Genomic DNA, 13,952 nt, shown 5'->3' with positions numbered 1-13,952 from the left:
AGCAAACATTTAAAGTTGTTAGACTTGTTAGTCACATATTTCCAAAAACATTCTATTGCAGGAGATTCCCACTGTATGCATAGGTGGGTACTGGCAACACCCAGAGAGCAATCTGCATCTGGAGTTGCTGGTGTGGAGCTGTGTATTTCCTGTATGCAAATCTAACTGTTGAAGCGCCTATATATAACAAAGGCAAACTGTTTGCTTTCCATTCTAATAATGTTTCTTTATTAGCCCTATACAATTTCTTGCATTAGGAATTTGTCTTTTCACATACCACAGCTTTTCTCCATGGAGACACAGACAGGGAGAAGCTTGGGGTCAGAGCACAGGGTCTGCCATTGTACAGCACCCCTGGAGCAGTTAGGGTTAAGGGCCTCGCTCAGGGGCCCAACAGAGTAGGATTCCTCTGCCAGCCGCAGGATTTGAACCGGCAACCTTCCAGTCACAAACACATATCCTTAGCCACAGAGCCACCACTCCGCCCTGTTCTCAGGTTTGTAGGAAACAAATCAAGCTCATGACACTGCCCCTTGTTGCCATAGCCACCTGCATGTGGACTGATGCTGGTTTTAAGACCATTTCATTTACCTTTAACATCAGCTGGTACTTGGTGATCCTCTGGACAGGCTTCAGTAAGTAGGCATCCAGAGAAAGCTTGTGGTCCAGTTTTTTCTGGCATTCCTACAGATACAACAACAACACTGAAAAATGTAGTTCAGCCTAACAGTCTGTATATTACTATATATAAAAAAGACTGGGTCTCAAGGCACACAGGGAGAGGACACACCTAAATGCATCAGTGCCTAGAGATCTTCCACTAAGTAAGAATAAAAAAAGCACTTGGTCTATCTTCCAAAACACTTATTTAGATGACAAGAGTTAAGGAAACACATAGTCCAGCCGGCTTGGCTCCAACAAGTGTATATCACTGCATATCCTGTCCGTCGTGCTGGGAAAAAGCTTTTAAAATATTTAATTTTCTCAGTATTTCTTATACTGTTGCTTTATGAACCTAGCTGTGTGTGTTCGGGAGACTGGAGACTATTGGAGCACCTAGTGAAAACCCAAACGAACACAGCGTGAGCATGCAGGCTCCTCACAGACAGGCACGGAAAGCTTGAATCAAACCCGGGACTGTGGAGCTTGGACGCTACAGAGCCAACCACAAGGCCATAACGTAAACCGTAACGTAAAATTGTCATCCTTTTGGAAATGCAACACAATGTTTGCAGAGAAGAGCTGAGACCAATATAAAGGCTTTCTGCTCTGTTGTTGTCTATTGTTACTAAAACACAGAGAAATCTCAAGGCTTCCCTGTCCTAGTTCTACACGTCACCGGAGTCTGTGCAGTCTCCCAGTCCCTGGAAAAGCGGAGCAAAGAGCACCTGAAAGAAGGGACTGTCTCCATGCTGTCTCCACAGGGCCTCAGACTTTGGCTTGTTCTGACAGTACTTCTCATAAATCTGCAGATCTTCTTTCTGAAAAAAACACAACATTATTATTATTATTACTGTCGTTGTTGTTGTGTTGTTGTTGTTATCATTTATTATGTTGTTGCTTATTATTATGTAAATGTTGTTGATCTAAATCCAACAAGTCATATTCTACAAGTCATTAAAGGAATACAGTCTTTTCAAATAATAGATTTTTAATTTAATATTGAAATATTGTTTTCTGGATACTGATTAATATTTGAAGATTTATTCTCAAATATAAATCAATATCCAGAATCCAGAATTCTCTGAATACGTGTGATGGACTTGATTTACCCTTTTCAGAAAGCAGGTTCCTACTAATTCGGGACTTTCTATGCAATTTTCCAGTTCTTTCAGAAATGTCCTAAAATAAACATAAAGAAACAAATAAGAACAGGTGCTCAGAAATCAAAAGGCAACATGAACCACAGAACATTGGCAAAACACTTCTGGGGAAAAATAAATCGAACTAGATACAAAATCTGAAACATTGTGAAACATAAAAAATACTCTTAGAAATATGCATTTAAAAATCTAATTTCATTATAATCACTTATAACTCTTGAAGCAGCTTCAGAAACTGTATAAACTATGCGTTATTATCAGCATACAAACATATTAGTAGGTCAAGAATGTGTGTCAAGGCTCTCTGAATATCACTGAAGAATAACGAAGATTTCAGAAAGTGTCGGATAAGATTGACCTACTTCCATTCCACGCTCTCCAGATTTTACAAAGCTATCACCTCAAAGTTTTCTCCACCCACCAGTTTTTCCACTATCAGACTCATTCAAATAGAAGGTTGATTGATGTGTGGAAACTGAACACCTTGCAGGACACAAAATTCATTTTATTGCACACTTGGGGACTTTAGATTAGATTTAGATGAGGTCAATGCATTATAGACACTATAAATGGAGATTCTAGACACAGAAATCATCAATCCATTCTCCCCTTTGCAATAACTGCTAGTAGAGAATCACAGAGCTCCTCTGAGCAGACAATGGGCAGAAAGCAGACATCCATCCATTTTCCAACTGCTTTATCCAGTGCAGGGCTGCTGAGGAGCTGGAGCCTATCCCAGCAAGAACAAAACAAACATATAGGTATCGATCTTTAATAAATACGCCAATAAAAATAAATGAAGGAAGTAGCTATAATTTCCCTTTGCACAGGTGTGCAGTATGTACTGTATATGCTGCTGACTGAACCGCATATGGAGGAAGGTCTCCTATTACAGTGCAGGAGATATCAGGTGTTGGGGCTGGGTGACGTCTGAGCGCTGTGGGGAGCTTTGTTAAGGATGTGCTGTTTGCTGTAACTAAATGTAACTTGAGAACAACTTCATCACAGGGAAGCAAATATTACCGTGAAGTCTCACAATTTGCCATCTGATTTCAAACCTCGAAAAAAAAAACATCCATAGGCAATGCTGCTTGTTGCTATAGGCACTTTGGTTTTGTTCTGCTTTCACTTTGAAAAGAGTGTGGATTGTAGGAATTCTTTTGTCCTTGTGTGTAGTGTCTGATTTCATTGACACTGGCTATACTCTCTCCTCCCCTCCTGTCCTGGACTGTGCTGTTCCTGCCTTGTTTGTGAAATGCAGGCTCTTCCCCGGAGCACACGGACACCAGGGAACCTGTGAGTGACAGCTGCCCCCCCACCTCACCCCCCGAGACTGCCTGCTATGCCTCTACTCTCCGCCCCTTGCTGCAGCAGAGTCGGGGCAAGCCACATGTATTTTGGGGTGCAGGAACAAAATTCGGGGAGGAAGAGGAGGTTTTTCTGTTCAGCCTTCTCTGCGTCGTGAAGGTGACAACTCCCAACAGTAGTGGCAACGTAGGCCTGGCAAACATAAGCTCTCTGACACCAGCGCTGGAGCAGGGAAGGTCCTTCAGACAAGACGTTAGCTGATTATACTGATGGAAACCAAGTAAGGCCTCCCTTCAGCGGGACAAAGTCCACTCCTACTGTGTATGGCAAGCACTTCGTTATTGTTTGGGACAAAAGCCATTATATAACAGGAATCAATTATAATTACTATGGATACAATAATCTTGATCATTACTCTCTTAACGGTGCAGGAAGTAGATATGCACAGGGAGAGAAAATATATAACGAAAAATAATAACATACAGTAGCCTCAATAAAATAGATTATACGTATGTCTCATGCTATAAAAAAACTATCAAGTGTCTTTCCTTCTGCTGCACTGAAATGGCCAATAAGCTAAAGAAACAGAAAAGCATGCTACCTATAGTGAAACTCATAGATCTCTGAGAGATTGCCAAACAGCACTTCTTTCTTCTGGTGCAGAGCAGTGGGAATGAGGTGGGATAGCTCTGTATTGTCCAGTTCTGCAGCATAACCCTAAAACAGAAAAAAAAACATTCTTTATGATTCTTCTGAAAGTCGTATCATTTTTACACTGCCGATTTCAAAATTTCTGTTCACATAAAAACCTGACATTTATGAGGAGAAGAAAAGAGACACAATGTTTCGGCTCCAGGGCCTTCTTCAGGTGTAAATGCACCTGTGCCTCTTTTCTTTTCAGCGTGGAATAAACCTTTACCTGTTCCTTTGAAACCTGACATTAGTCATGCACGAGCCATTTTGTCACACTGCTTAGATGATGTTACACCTGACATGTGACAGGCTTGCAGTCGTGTTGGTTGGCTCTCGTCAGCAGCTCCGCGTGTTTGCCAGTCTTAGTTTGGTGTATTAACGGTCGGGGAGCCAGTGCGTCTGCTCAGGTGAGGAATCTGGAGCCTTGCACCTGAAGCTAATGTTCGATGTCTGCAGTGTCACAGATACCAGTCTGATTCAGAGGACCTGATAAGATTGCATTGCCTCTTTAAAAGCTGAAACTCCATTTTATACTCTCCTCCTCCTATACTACACTTTTACTTTTGTCTAATTTCAAATTTTAATATGTGTGTGGCTCTGGCTTGTGTTTATTTATTATTTGATTTTTTTTTTATTGAGACATGAGACAATGGTTAAGGGCATATACAAAATAATATTTATTATATCAGAAATAACAATGTTCTTCTTCAGGGAAAGCACCTCAAGGAACAGGCCAAGAGGCTTTTTGCGTTCTTATAAATTATAACGTCAGATACCTGATTTCAACAAAGGAGGGATTCTACAAATATTGTTATTACTCTGCAGCCTTGACAAACACAGCCATGACTGCTTGCACAGAAAACTAGAGCCACCCTTTACAAACATCGCCTGTTTTGAGTTTAACTGTAGTGAGAGCAGAGCTACAACATCTTCAGACTGCACAGCAAACGCCTTTTCTGTCCTTTTAAATGGAGAAATTAAACCTTCCAGATTTGACAGAGATAATACCAGTTCACTATTTCATGTTTTTATTTACTAGGAAATAATTCCATCCATTACTTCCACTTATTCCACTACAGTATCTGCATAATTTTTATGTGTAATAAAAACTACTTTATTGTCAAGAACAAATTCCTACTTCTTCGTTTTCATGTATGCTAAGTCTAGAATTGCGCCGGACCAGATCTTACAACAGATGAAAAAAAAAAGAGTTAAGATATGTGAAGATTATCTTCTTAAACTACAAAATGACTGTAATGTTCAAAATCAGGACAATGATCTCGGAAATCCTAACAGCTTGCAATCTGTTTTAATTGAGCTTCCCAGCCCGTTCTTCAAGATGTTTCATTATAGACAATCAATGCATCTCAAACCCACCTCAATGATGCTCTGCAGTTCTTCTACATAGAGTCTCTCAGTCTCTATCAGCTCATGCATAATGTGCCTGCAAAGGAAAATGGAGAATTATTTTAAAAGATCTCCATAGATTGAAAAAAACAAAGCCCAATCAATCTGTCATTTTGAAAGTGAATCTGCAGTCTAGTTCTAATCACTTATTCCGATCGAGACTTAGTACTTTTATCTCCTGATCCTCTGCTCTCTGCTAGTGTGCAGATCCCCTGAAGGGCAGAGAGTGTTTGTCCTTTTAGGGAAATATCTTTTTTTTTGTATGAGCACAATAAAGTTCTCTGCTCTCACTTTTGAATAAAAATGAAACTGCTGATTTAAACAAAATGTTATGTCAGAATTTTTTTCTCATGGCTTTGGGAACTAACACCACATACTTCACTGCCGGAAGATGAATTCCAACAGAAATCCATTCAACTATCAGTGAGAAACAGAAAGGGCTATGCAGGCATAGCAATGTGAAATGCAATTTTCAAAACAGATTGAACCACAAACTACACTGCCGAAGACACACAGACATCTGGACTTGTGCCACAAGATACCCCAGTGATTCAGGAAAGCAGGTTTTCTAACACAAAACCTGAGAGAACAGTCCAGTGGGTAAGGGCATAAGTCTGGCAGGTGAGTGGGAGTGTATATGGCTGTGTTGCGGTGTGGTTTCCAAGGCCTCTAGTAGCTCTTTAAAGTAAACAGTAGAGGAAATAAACTCCAGACTTTTGTGCTTAAGTGTCTTTTTCTAATCCAGTTCAGATGACACAAATTCCAAGGTCATTTAAAGAATGGGTCTGCTATCTAATCTTGATTTTCCTTCTTTTCCAGTAGCTGACTCGCACAGGCACAGAGACAGAGCCTGAGGGCTGATCTCTAGGCTGGAGCAGCCCTTCCTCCTTTTAGAAGAGAAGCTCAGCCTGGCTCCAGCTGTATGGCATTCACAGTTCTCTCACTGTTCTCAGCTCAGACTGTTCTCACCAGGACTGCTGCCTCACCTACTGCACAGACGCTGGCCTGCATGTGGCTGCCGTACACTGGTAAGCAAATTCAATTATTTTAGTTATACAGAAATGAGAGGTTTTTTTCAATACTGTATGTTGTGTCATGTTGTGTGCGGGATCATACTGTTTTTGGCACTGCTCTGTGAACGGTTTTTATTTACTGTTGTCCTCACCTGTCTGTAGACGGACAGAACAGGCTGCGGATAAGAATTCCAGTGTACTTGTTACAAATGGCAAATAAACTCCGAACTTATTTTCTACAGTCTAATTATAGTTATCTTTCCAAAATAAGCACAGTGAAGGAATTTCCTTTTAAAGGAGTGTAAAATTGCACATTAAATTATATTTTAACTTGTTATATTGTGTAGATGTTCAGCTTTGTTTTGTTAAAGGAAAGCTTTATAAAGAAAAAGACAGCGCTTTGATGTGATATGTGATGCAAGCTTTTTCATGTTGCTTTGTGGGACATATTTGCTTCTGCATATTTTACATCTTTGGTTAAACATTAGTCTTTGCTTCAAGAATTACTGCAAATAATCCACGATTTATGTTTAATGGGAAATTAAGATTAATTTTAAGTCTGTTATTTCTCTGTACAAGGTTTTAGAAAGAGGTTAGATTTTGTAAATTCAGGGGGAGAACTGTGCGAGTAAAAATTAGTAAAATGTGGAGAATGTGAGATTTTATTGAAAAATAAAAATATATACTTAAGAATTGGGTTAGGCAAGAAATTTAACGCTTTATTATTAATACTTTTCTTCATCTTTTACTACATTAATGGTTCAGAAGTATAAAAATGATTAAAGTGAAAACTTTTCAAAAATAAAACTAAGAGAAACATCTTTTTACAAAGGAGAAAATATGGAGAAAGAAATGCATTATATTCTTTTTAACTTACTCTTTTACATTTTTAAACATAGACCGCTGCCTTATGTGGAAGTGTATTATTCAAATGTGAGATATTTAATCTACTTAAATCAAGTTAGTTGTCTACAAGTTTCAGTTTATATTAATTGTAAGAGTATACACATTACAAGTTTCAATTTAAAAAAAAATATAAAGCCTAATACAGCAAACATAACACATATTTGTGGGTGTGTATCTACAAGTGAGCTTTGTGTAGAAATATCAGAGGAATTTTAAATCAGGTTTCAGTTTTAAATGAAACCAGTTTCTCTAGATTGCTCCTATCCGGATGTGTGAGATTTTAAGGGGACAATGAGAAATGTCATTTATTCTTCACAGATGGTAAAAAAATAAGGAATATTTTCCAACTTGTCAACTAAAAAAAATAGTTAAAAAAGCATTCAAGCACTTAACAAGGGTTCTTAGTGGCTCATTCATCTCTTACTGGTTATGATTAACTATTTTTTCTAAGTATTATAACAATCTAATATATTGGAAGATATAGATATGATTTTTTTTTAAATATCTTTTTATGATTTGTCAATCACACAAATATTTTTAGCAAACAAAACCACATTCTCTGAATCATTGATCATTCGGTTATGAGCAATAATTTTTACATTTTCTTATGACGTGACTGGTAGGCTGGTGATCGCTGTTGACTCAGGGCTCAGTTGTTGCATTTTTCAGGAACATGGCTGGTGCTGAGCAGACTTGCTGTTGTAATGGTATTTTTTTTTTGTTGCTGTTGTCATTGTTGCCGAACTGTTACAGAGCTCTCAGCAGTTTTGTTTTGTCTGCTGCTTAAACCCCTCCATTATTGAGGGCCATGCTGCATTCCCGCTGAATCGACTTTTATATTCATTCACAATTAACCTCTCTTGGGACCCTGAGCTGTGGGGGTTTAAACAACGGGTGCAGCTCAGAGCAGGAAATGGTGCAGGGCTCTCCAGAAAAATGGGAACACCAAAGACCGGGAAAAAGGAGACGGAATTATGAAAATAAATCCAGCAGTAAAGTACTGCATGACCTTTACAACACACCTCACCTGGAAGATCGTGTTCATTTGTGGTCACCGTATCAACAATAAGGATATTAGTGCCTTCGAAAGGGTTCAGAGAAGAGCAGCATCTCTCCAGTCTAGAACTAAAAAGATCGAAGGGAGCTCTGATCCAACTGTATAACACCCTCTGTAGTCCCCTGTCAACCCAGGGGACTACTCCCCACTGAGCAGTGAAACTGGAAACTAAAGGGGGTTCATTTAAAAGAGGGAATTGAAAACACGTCTTTACATGAAAAGTTGTGGGTGTCTGGTACAGGGTCTCTTCCCCAGCCAGGTGGTGATTGTGTTTTAGTTCAGAGCAATTTGATTTAATGAATTTAGGAAAGAACTTGTGACTAGCGATAATGCTATAGTTTACAGTCTGTGCTTTTTTACTGTTTTTGGGGGGCTTTAGAAACATAAAGCAGTTTTTTTCCTGTGAAATGATTAATTGACGGTAAAGGGTGTGGGTGCTTAGTGCCATTAATGCTAAAGAAAAGTTGGGTTTTTCTTTCTTAATCTCTTCTAATTCCCACAATACCAGTTTCACAACCCATCCCCAACCCCCCAGCAGTCTTACAAACAGTGCTGCCTGAGACCCGGCGTTGCCCTGCAGTCTGTCAATAGGTGGGGCCTCAGCATGTATTGTAATTCGAGTGCCAGTCAGTTTCTCCCCCTGGGTTTATAATGAAAGAAGAAAGTCCTCATTTCATCTCCATGCCCTCTGTAATAAGACATTTGCAGGATGTCTGGAGAGTGAAGTCATTACTAAAACTGGCATCTAGCCATGATTATTGACCACACTGTATGAATTTGTAGCTGGTTTCTATATCCTATCCCCACATTTAATCACTGTGATCTGCCTGCTAGCAACACACATGCAGGTGTTAGATATGCACAGCTGGATGGGGAACTGCTCTCTCATGCTTAAAGGGGAACCGCAATGCTCAATGCCATTTTACATTTCAGGAACATAAACGTACAGGTATTTAGAAAGAACAGAAAGATCAGCATTGATGGGGGCATTTCAAACCACAACGAAAGCAAAATGTACACAGTAAGTTGTAAAGTTAGTTGTAAAACCGCCAATTATATCACAAAATAGACCAAAGTTCTAGGTATGCGCAAGGCCATATTCTCTGAAGAAGGCAACAAAACTTCCAGTGGGGTGTGCAGCCCTGTGACACTGTGACACTGTAAACAATCAGGCTTGAGAATATATCTCTTTTAATCCAATAGAAATACGGCTCTCGACTTCAAGACGGTTTTGCTGATAAAATGGAACTTCTTCGTTAAGTCTGCCTGCAGATCACGTTGGAACATTTCTGTGGTGAAATGTCTGATGCACAACCTTTAATGATTCGCTAGACCATCTCATCACATGAGTCATTACAGTGACTAGTGAGCAGGTAGGGCTGCTTCACGTCACGATTCGGTGAACTCTCGCTGTCGCCTGTGGCAAGACCAGGGGTTCGCGACGACATGGTGACTTACAGCACTTTCAAAAAGTTAATGATTTTGTACTTAATTCGAAATTTTGTGATACCATCAATTAATTTATTTTGATACCAAGATTTGGAGAAACTGGGACTGCAGGTCCCCTTTAAAACTTGCGTCTCCCAGTGGCAGAGCAGTGCATGGCAAAGCAACGGGGTGGCCACTGTGACACTGCAGACCAGCCATTGCACAACTGGGCATGGTAGGACGTTGTGGTGTGTTCCTAGCCGAGTAACGTGGAAACTGAGTTGTGCAGTGAAGCAATACAGCTAGAGTGGTACACTGTGTGTATGAAAACAGTATCATGGCGTTAAAGACCGGTGATACCATCTCTAAATGGTCTGCTCTGTTTTTGCTCTGTTACATTTGCTAGGTCTATTACATGTGCACTACTGTACAACCTTTTCCAGCTTTTTGCAAAATGCCTTGTAGGATTTGTAAGTTTTGCAAGTCCGTTTACATTCAACTAAGCCACTGTTTGGAATGATAAGAGAGGTTTTTCTGCTTGCGTTCAGATAAGCTAGATGACCGATGAGAGTCATGGAGGTCCATTTGACACCTGCATTTGAAAAAAGCTGCTAGAAACATGTGCGTAGTATAAAACAAAAATTTTACTGTTTGTTATAAAGTACAACTTATTAATTTTAGAAGCTAGTAATAAGTACAACATAAAGCTTATTTGTTCTGGGTAGACAAACATCATTTGATACAGACAGTATTTGTTTAGATGACATGATATCCAACTCGCTTGAAACAAACCATGTTCTCAGGCACACAGATGCATAAAGATATGCAATAAGTCTGGAAAATTTTGTATTTAAGAGCTGTAAACAACACCTGAATGACTGCATGTTGGTTGTGCATTTTTGCAACTGGCATTTGTTTTTGTCATTCATGATCTCAAGTTTCTTAATAATTGTATTTCCTTCTATGTTATTGCCTTATTTCAATTTCTTAATCAGCATTTCTGACAGGGAAGTACTCATTCTTGGTCATTTAAGCTGTCCCAGCACAAACTAGGGCTTTGATATCCATTATTCTTTGGCTGCCACCCTATATAAAACCACTTAAAACAAAAAGTAATCATCTCATTTTATTTTAACCTTATTTTAGACTAGCCTTAAAAAGATTATTTTGTTTTTTAATGATGAACTGTACTGGTCTTAACACCTTTCCCTTTTGTGCTTTTTTCTAACTAGAAATAAAGAAATGACCACCAGTAAAAACCACTACAATAATCTTTGTGAAAGCAGCACAGAATCACTGTTCAATGTCATAAACCAGGACATCAGACAGTGACAGTGAGACAGGACAAGTGAATTAACCAGAAATGGTCTTGGCTGACGTCTGACTCCCGTGGAATCTCTTAGGAGCCCTGACTCTTCTCTGTCCTGTGAGAACAATATGAAGGAGCTCACACAAACTGCACATTTTACATTGTGGAAGAACAGCAACGTTTACCCACCGAAGACTTTATACTGGACCTGACAGAGACAAGAGGAAGCTAGGAAGCTTGCAGAATGTTTTTAAATTTCAGAAAAGTCAGGAAATGGAAATGCATGCAGCTGATGACAACGTGCTTCATAGTGTCTATTGTGACCATCTGCTGGGAGCATCTTGATCACAAGGTGGTAAGTCACATGAAGTCCTACTCTTACCGCTACCTTGTGAACAGCTACAACTTCGTCAACAAGAGCATGGTCATTAGCCTGGAAGAAGCTGAAAGCCTACACAACTATCCGTACTTGATCAATCACGAGGGCAAGTGCCAGAAGCAGAATGTGCTGCTTCTCCTCTTCGTGAAGTCGCCTCCCGAGAACGTGAAGCGGAGACGGTCAATCCGGTCCACCTGGGGGAACGAGACCTACATACAGGCTCAGCTGCGCGCGACCGTGAAGGTCGTGTTCGTGCTGGGGGTGCACAGAAACCCCCTACAGCGAGAACGGTTCCAGAAGGAGCTCCTCGAGGAGGACAGCAGGCACGGGGACCTCGTCCAGCAGGGCTTTGTCGACGCGTTCCACAACCTCACCATCAAGCTGATCCTGCAGTTCAAGTGGGCGCACTCCTTCTGCGGCCACGCCAGGTTCGTCATGTCTGCGGACGACGACATCTTCGTCCACATGCCCAACCTGGTTGGGTACCTCCGGGAGATGGAGCACAGGGGCGTCCAGGGCTTCTGGATTGGGCGCGTGCACAGAGGGGCGCCTCCCATCCGCAGGAAAGACAGCAAGTACTATGTGCCTTACGAGATGTACCAGTGGTCCTCCTATCCAGATTACACAGCCGGGGCAGGGTATGTGGTCTCAGGGGACGTAGCAGAGAAAATCTACCAAGCTTCCAGAACTCTCAATGCCACACTCTACATCGATGACGTCTTCATGGGGATCTGTGCTGTGAAAATGGGGGTGGCAGCCCAGGAACATGTGTTCTTCTCAGGAGAGGGGAAGGCTCCCTATCACAAGTGCATCTTTGACAAGATGATGACCTCCCACGGTCATGTGGAGGATATCCATTATCTCTGGAAGGAGGCCACCAATTTAGAGGTTAAGCACACCTCCTCAGGGATAATAGGAAAGCTGTACTGTACGGCTGTAAAGCTGTACCTTCTTTGTAAACCATATCATTTCAACACTTACCCCTGCAAGGCGGCTTTTTCATAGTGTACACTCCCAGAAACATACTGATTGATTCTATTGATTACCTGCAGCATGTTGTTTTTAGTTTAGCTATATTATTTTCACATTTGCAGCTAGGCATTCTTAACATAAGTACGGTGAGTGTTTTTCCAGGTTATCTTCCACATAGATAAAATAAAGTCAAACTTTTTTTATGTTGCATTGAGTGATAAATGTCCACTCAAACATGGAATAGGAACAAGCATCTACGATTTCAGCTAAAAATCAGGTCCCTGAATCCTCTCTGTGTCTGCTGCTATCAGGGCACAGTGCTCACTGTAGGGTGAGCCAAGAACTGGGTCAAAGATCTGCGACACTGACCAGATGTGAATGTCAGTTTTAAAGCAGTCTAATTCGACCCACACAAACCAGCATCCCTTGAACGAATGCTGAATTGACTAGGCTATTTTCTACTTGTTCATTTTGAACATTTTGTAATAACAAGCTTAGGCAGAATTTACTCTTTCTAAGGTCTTCATGAAACCACATCACATCCCGCTCTGTTAAAGAGCGTCTGTAAGGCATCACTCCCAAACCAGATTCATTGGAACTGGAGTGGGAATGAATTTCACAGGGATCTGAAGAACAAATGATGCCCTTAGATTCAGCTGTCATGCTGTTGAGTTGCACGAGAGCTTTCAGTGACTGTGAAGATTTGCTCAGAGGCGTGCCTGAGCTACAGTACAGGGCACCTGCAAGACCAGGTGAGAGATGAACACAGTCCCCCTTCAGATGGGGGGCAGACAGGTGCTTCATGCCAGTCACAGAGCCAGAGGGCGAAGAGCTCATGAGGGGGAAAGACAAGGGGTCCTTCTGCCTAAAGGCAAACACCTTCTTCACAACAACGGTATTATGATGCTGGCTGTAATTTACTGTTTCTATTTTATTTTTACAGAATGATTGTGAGAGTAGCCCTAGGGCTGATAATTGCAAACTGTTTACATTGAGCATGAGTACACAGAGGCTGTACTATGAATGCACTTGTGTGTCCATCTTATGATGTTTTTCCTCTTACTATTTAGTTATAAAAATACACAGCTCAGTGAGCATCTGGCAGTCTGTGTCAAATTCTTAAGTGTGTCAAGCAATTTCTTGTTGATGCCACAGGTCTGATGCCCTAGTGCCGATAATACTATAGACATAATATTATCAATAAAGAAAATCAGATAAATCCAATCTCTATAGACATAATATTATCAATAAAGAAAATCAGATAAATCCAATCTAAGGACAAAATAAATCTTTTATCTGCTAAAAAATTCATACATAACAAATTCAGACCAACTAATAAAAAATGCAAACCACCTGCAATTTCAAAATGTCAAAATAAAGACTGAATGGCAACTCTGTTAACACACTGAGTTTTTAAATTTAGTTTTGGAAATGTTTTAGTTTTGAGTTTATTCCAATTCAAAACTCTCTCTATATATAAATATGTATTTTCATTTCCCATCATTATGAATCCAGTCAAAAGCCAAAGTATGTTTTACTCTGGAAAGCAGTTGACAACAATACATTCAGGCTATGAAACAGTTAAGATATACAGTTTCTGTGTTCAAGCACCAGAAAAAAGCAGGATACAAAATTCTGCGACTCCACATTTTTCAAA

At 40.3% G+C, this 13,952-nt stretch overlaps 2 protein-coding genes across 13 annotated transcripts in view; one reads left to right on the top strand and one right to left on the bottom strand.

Moving 5' to 3' along the window:
* Positions 1 to 13,952, bottom strand: part of mcf2l2 (MCF.2 cell line derived transforming sequence-like 2) — a 76,058-nt gene that overhangs the window by 17,318 nt on the left and 44,788 nt on the right. For all 11 annotated transcript variants that reach the window (XM_069197815.1, XM_069197817.1, XM_015360827.2 and 8 more), the window contains exons 16-20: positions 5,202 to 5,268; positions 3,733 to 3,848; positions 1,773 to 1,842; positions 1,389 to 1,481; positions 592 to 684 (exon numbers count right to left, since the gene is read on the bottom strand). In XM_069197815.1, coding sequence (XP_069053916.1) covers positions 592 to 684; positions 1,389 to 1,481; positions 1,773 to 1,842; positions 3,733 to 3,848; positions 5,202 to 5,268 — 439 coding nt within the window. The remainder of the gene's footprint in view (positions 1 to 591; positions 685 to 1,388; positions 1,482 to 1,772; positions 1,843 to 3,732; positions 3,849 to 5,201; positions 5,269 to 13,952) is intronic.
* On the top strand, positions 6,075 to 13,390 carry b3gnt5a (UDP-GlcNAc:betaGal beta-1,3-N-acetylglucosaminyltransferase 5a). 2 transcript variants are annotated; one of them, XM_069197820.1, is made up of 3 exons: positions 6,075 to 6,259; positions 10,184 to 10,256; positions 10,868 to 13,390. In XM_069197820.1, the coding sequence occupies exon 3, from the start codon at positions 11,189 to 11,191 to the stop codon at positions 12,326 to 12,328; it is 1,140 nt and encodes a 379-aa protein (XP_069053921.1). In that variant the 5' UTR covers positions 6,075 to 6,259; positions 10,184 to 10,256; positions 10,868 to 11,188; the 3' UTR covers positions 12,329 to 13,390. The 2 variants fall into 2 exon arrangements, with proteins under 2 accessions (XP_069053921.1, XP_006637460.2); XM_006637397.3 differs by lacking the exon at positions 10,184 to 10,256.

Source organism: Lepisosteus oculatus, chromosome 13 (assembly GCF_040954835.1).
Source record: "Lepisosteus oculatus isolate fLepOcu1 chromosome 13, fLepOcu1.hap2, whole genome shotgun sequence".
Lineage (NCBI taxonomy): Eukaryota > Metazoa > Chordata > Actinopteri > Semionotiformes > Lepisosteidae > Lepisosteus > Lepisosteus oculatus.
This window is presented reverse-complemented; position numbering and strand designations above follow the sequence as displayed.

Excerpts from the sequence above, each read along its gene's own strand:
- b3gnt5a (XM_006637397.3), top strand. The coding sequence starts at position 11,189 with ATGTTTTTAAATTTCAGAAAAGTCAGGAAATGGAAATGCATGCAGCTG.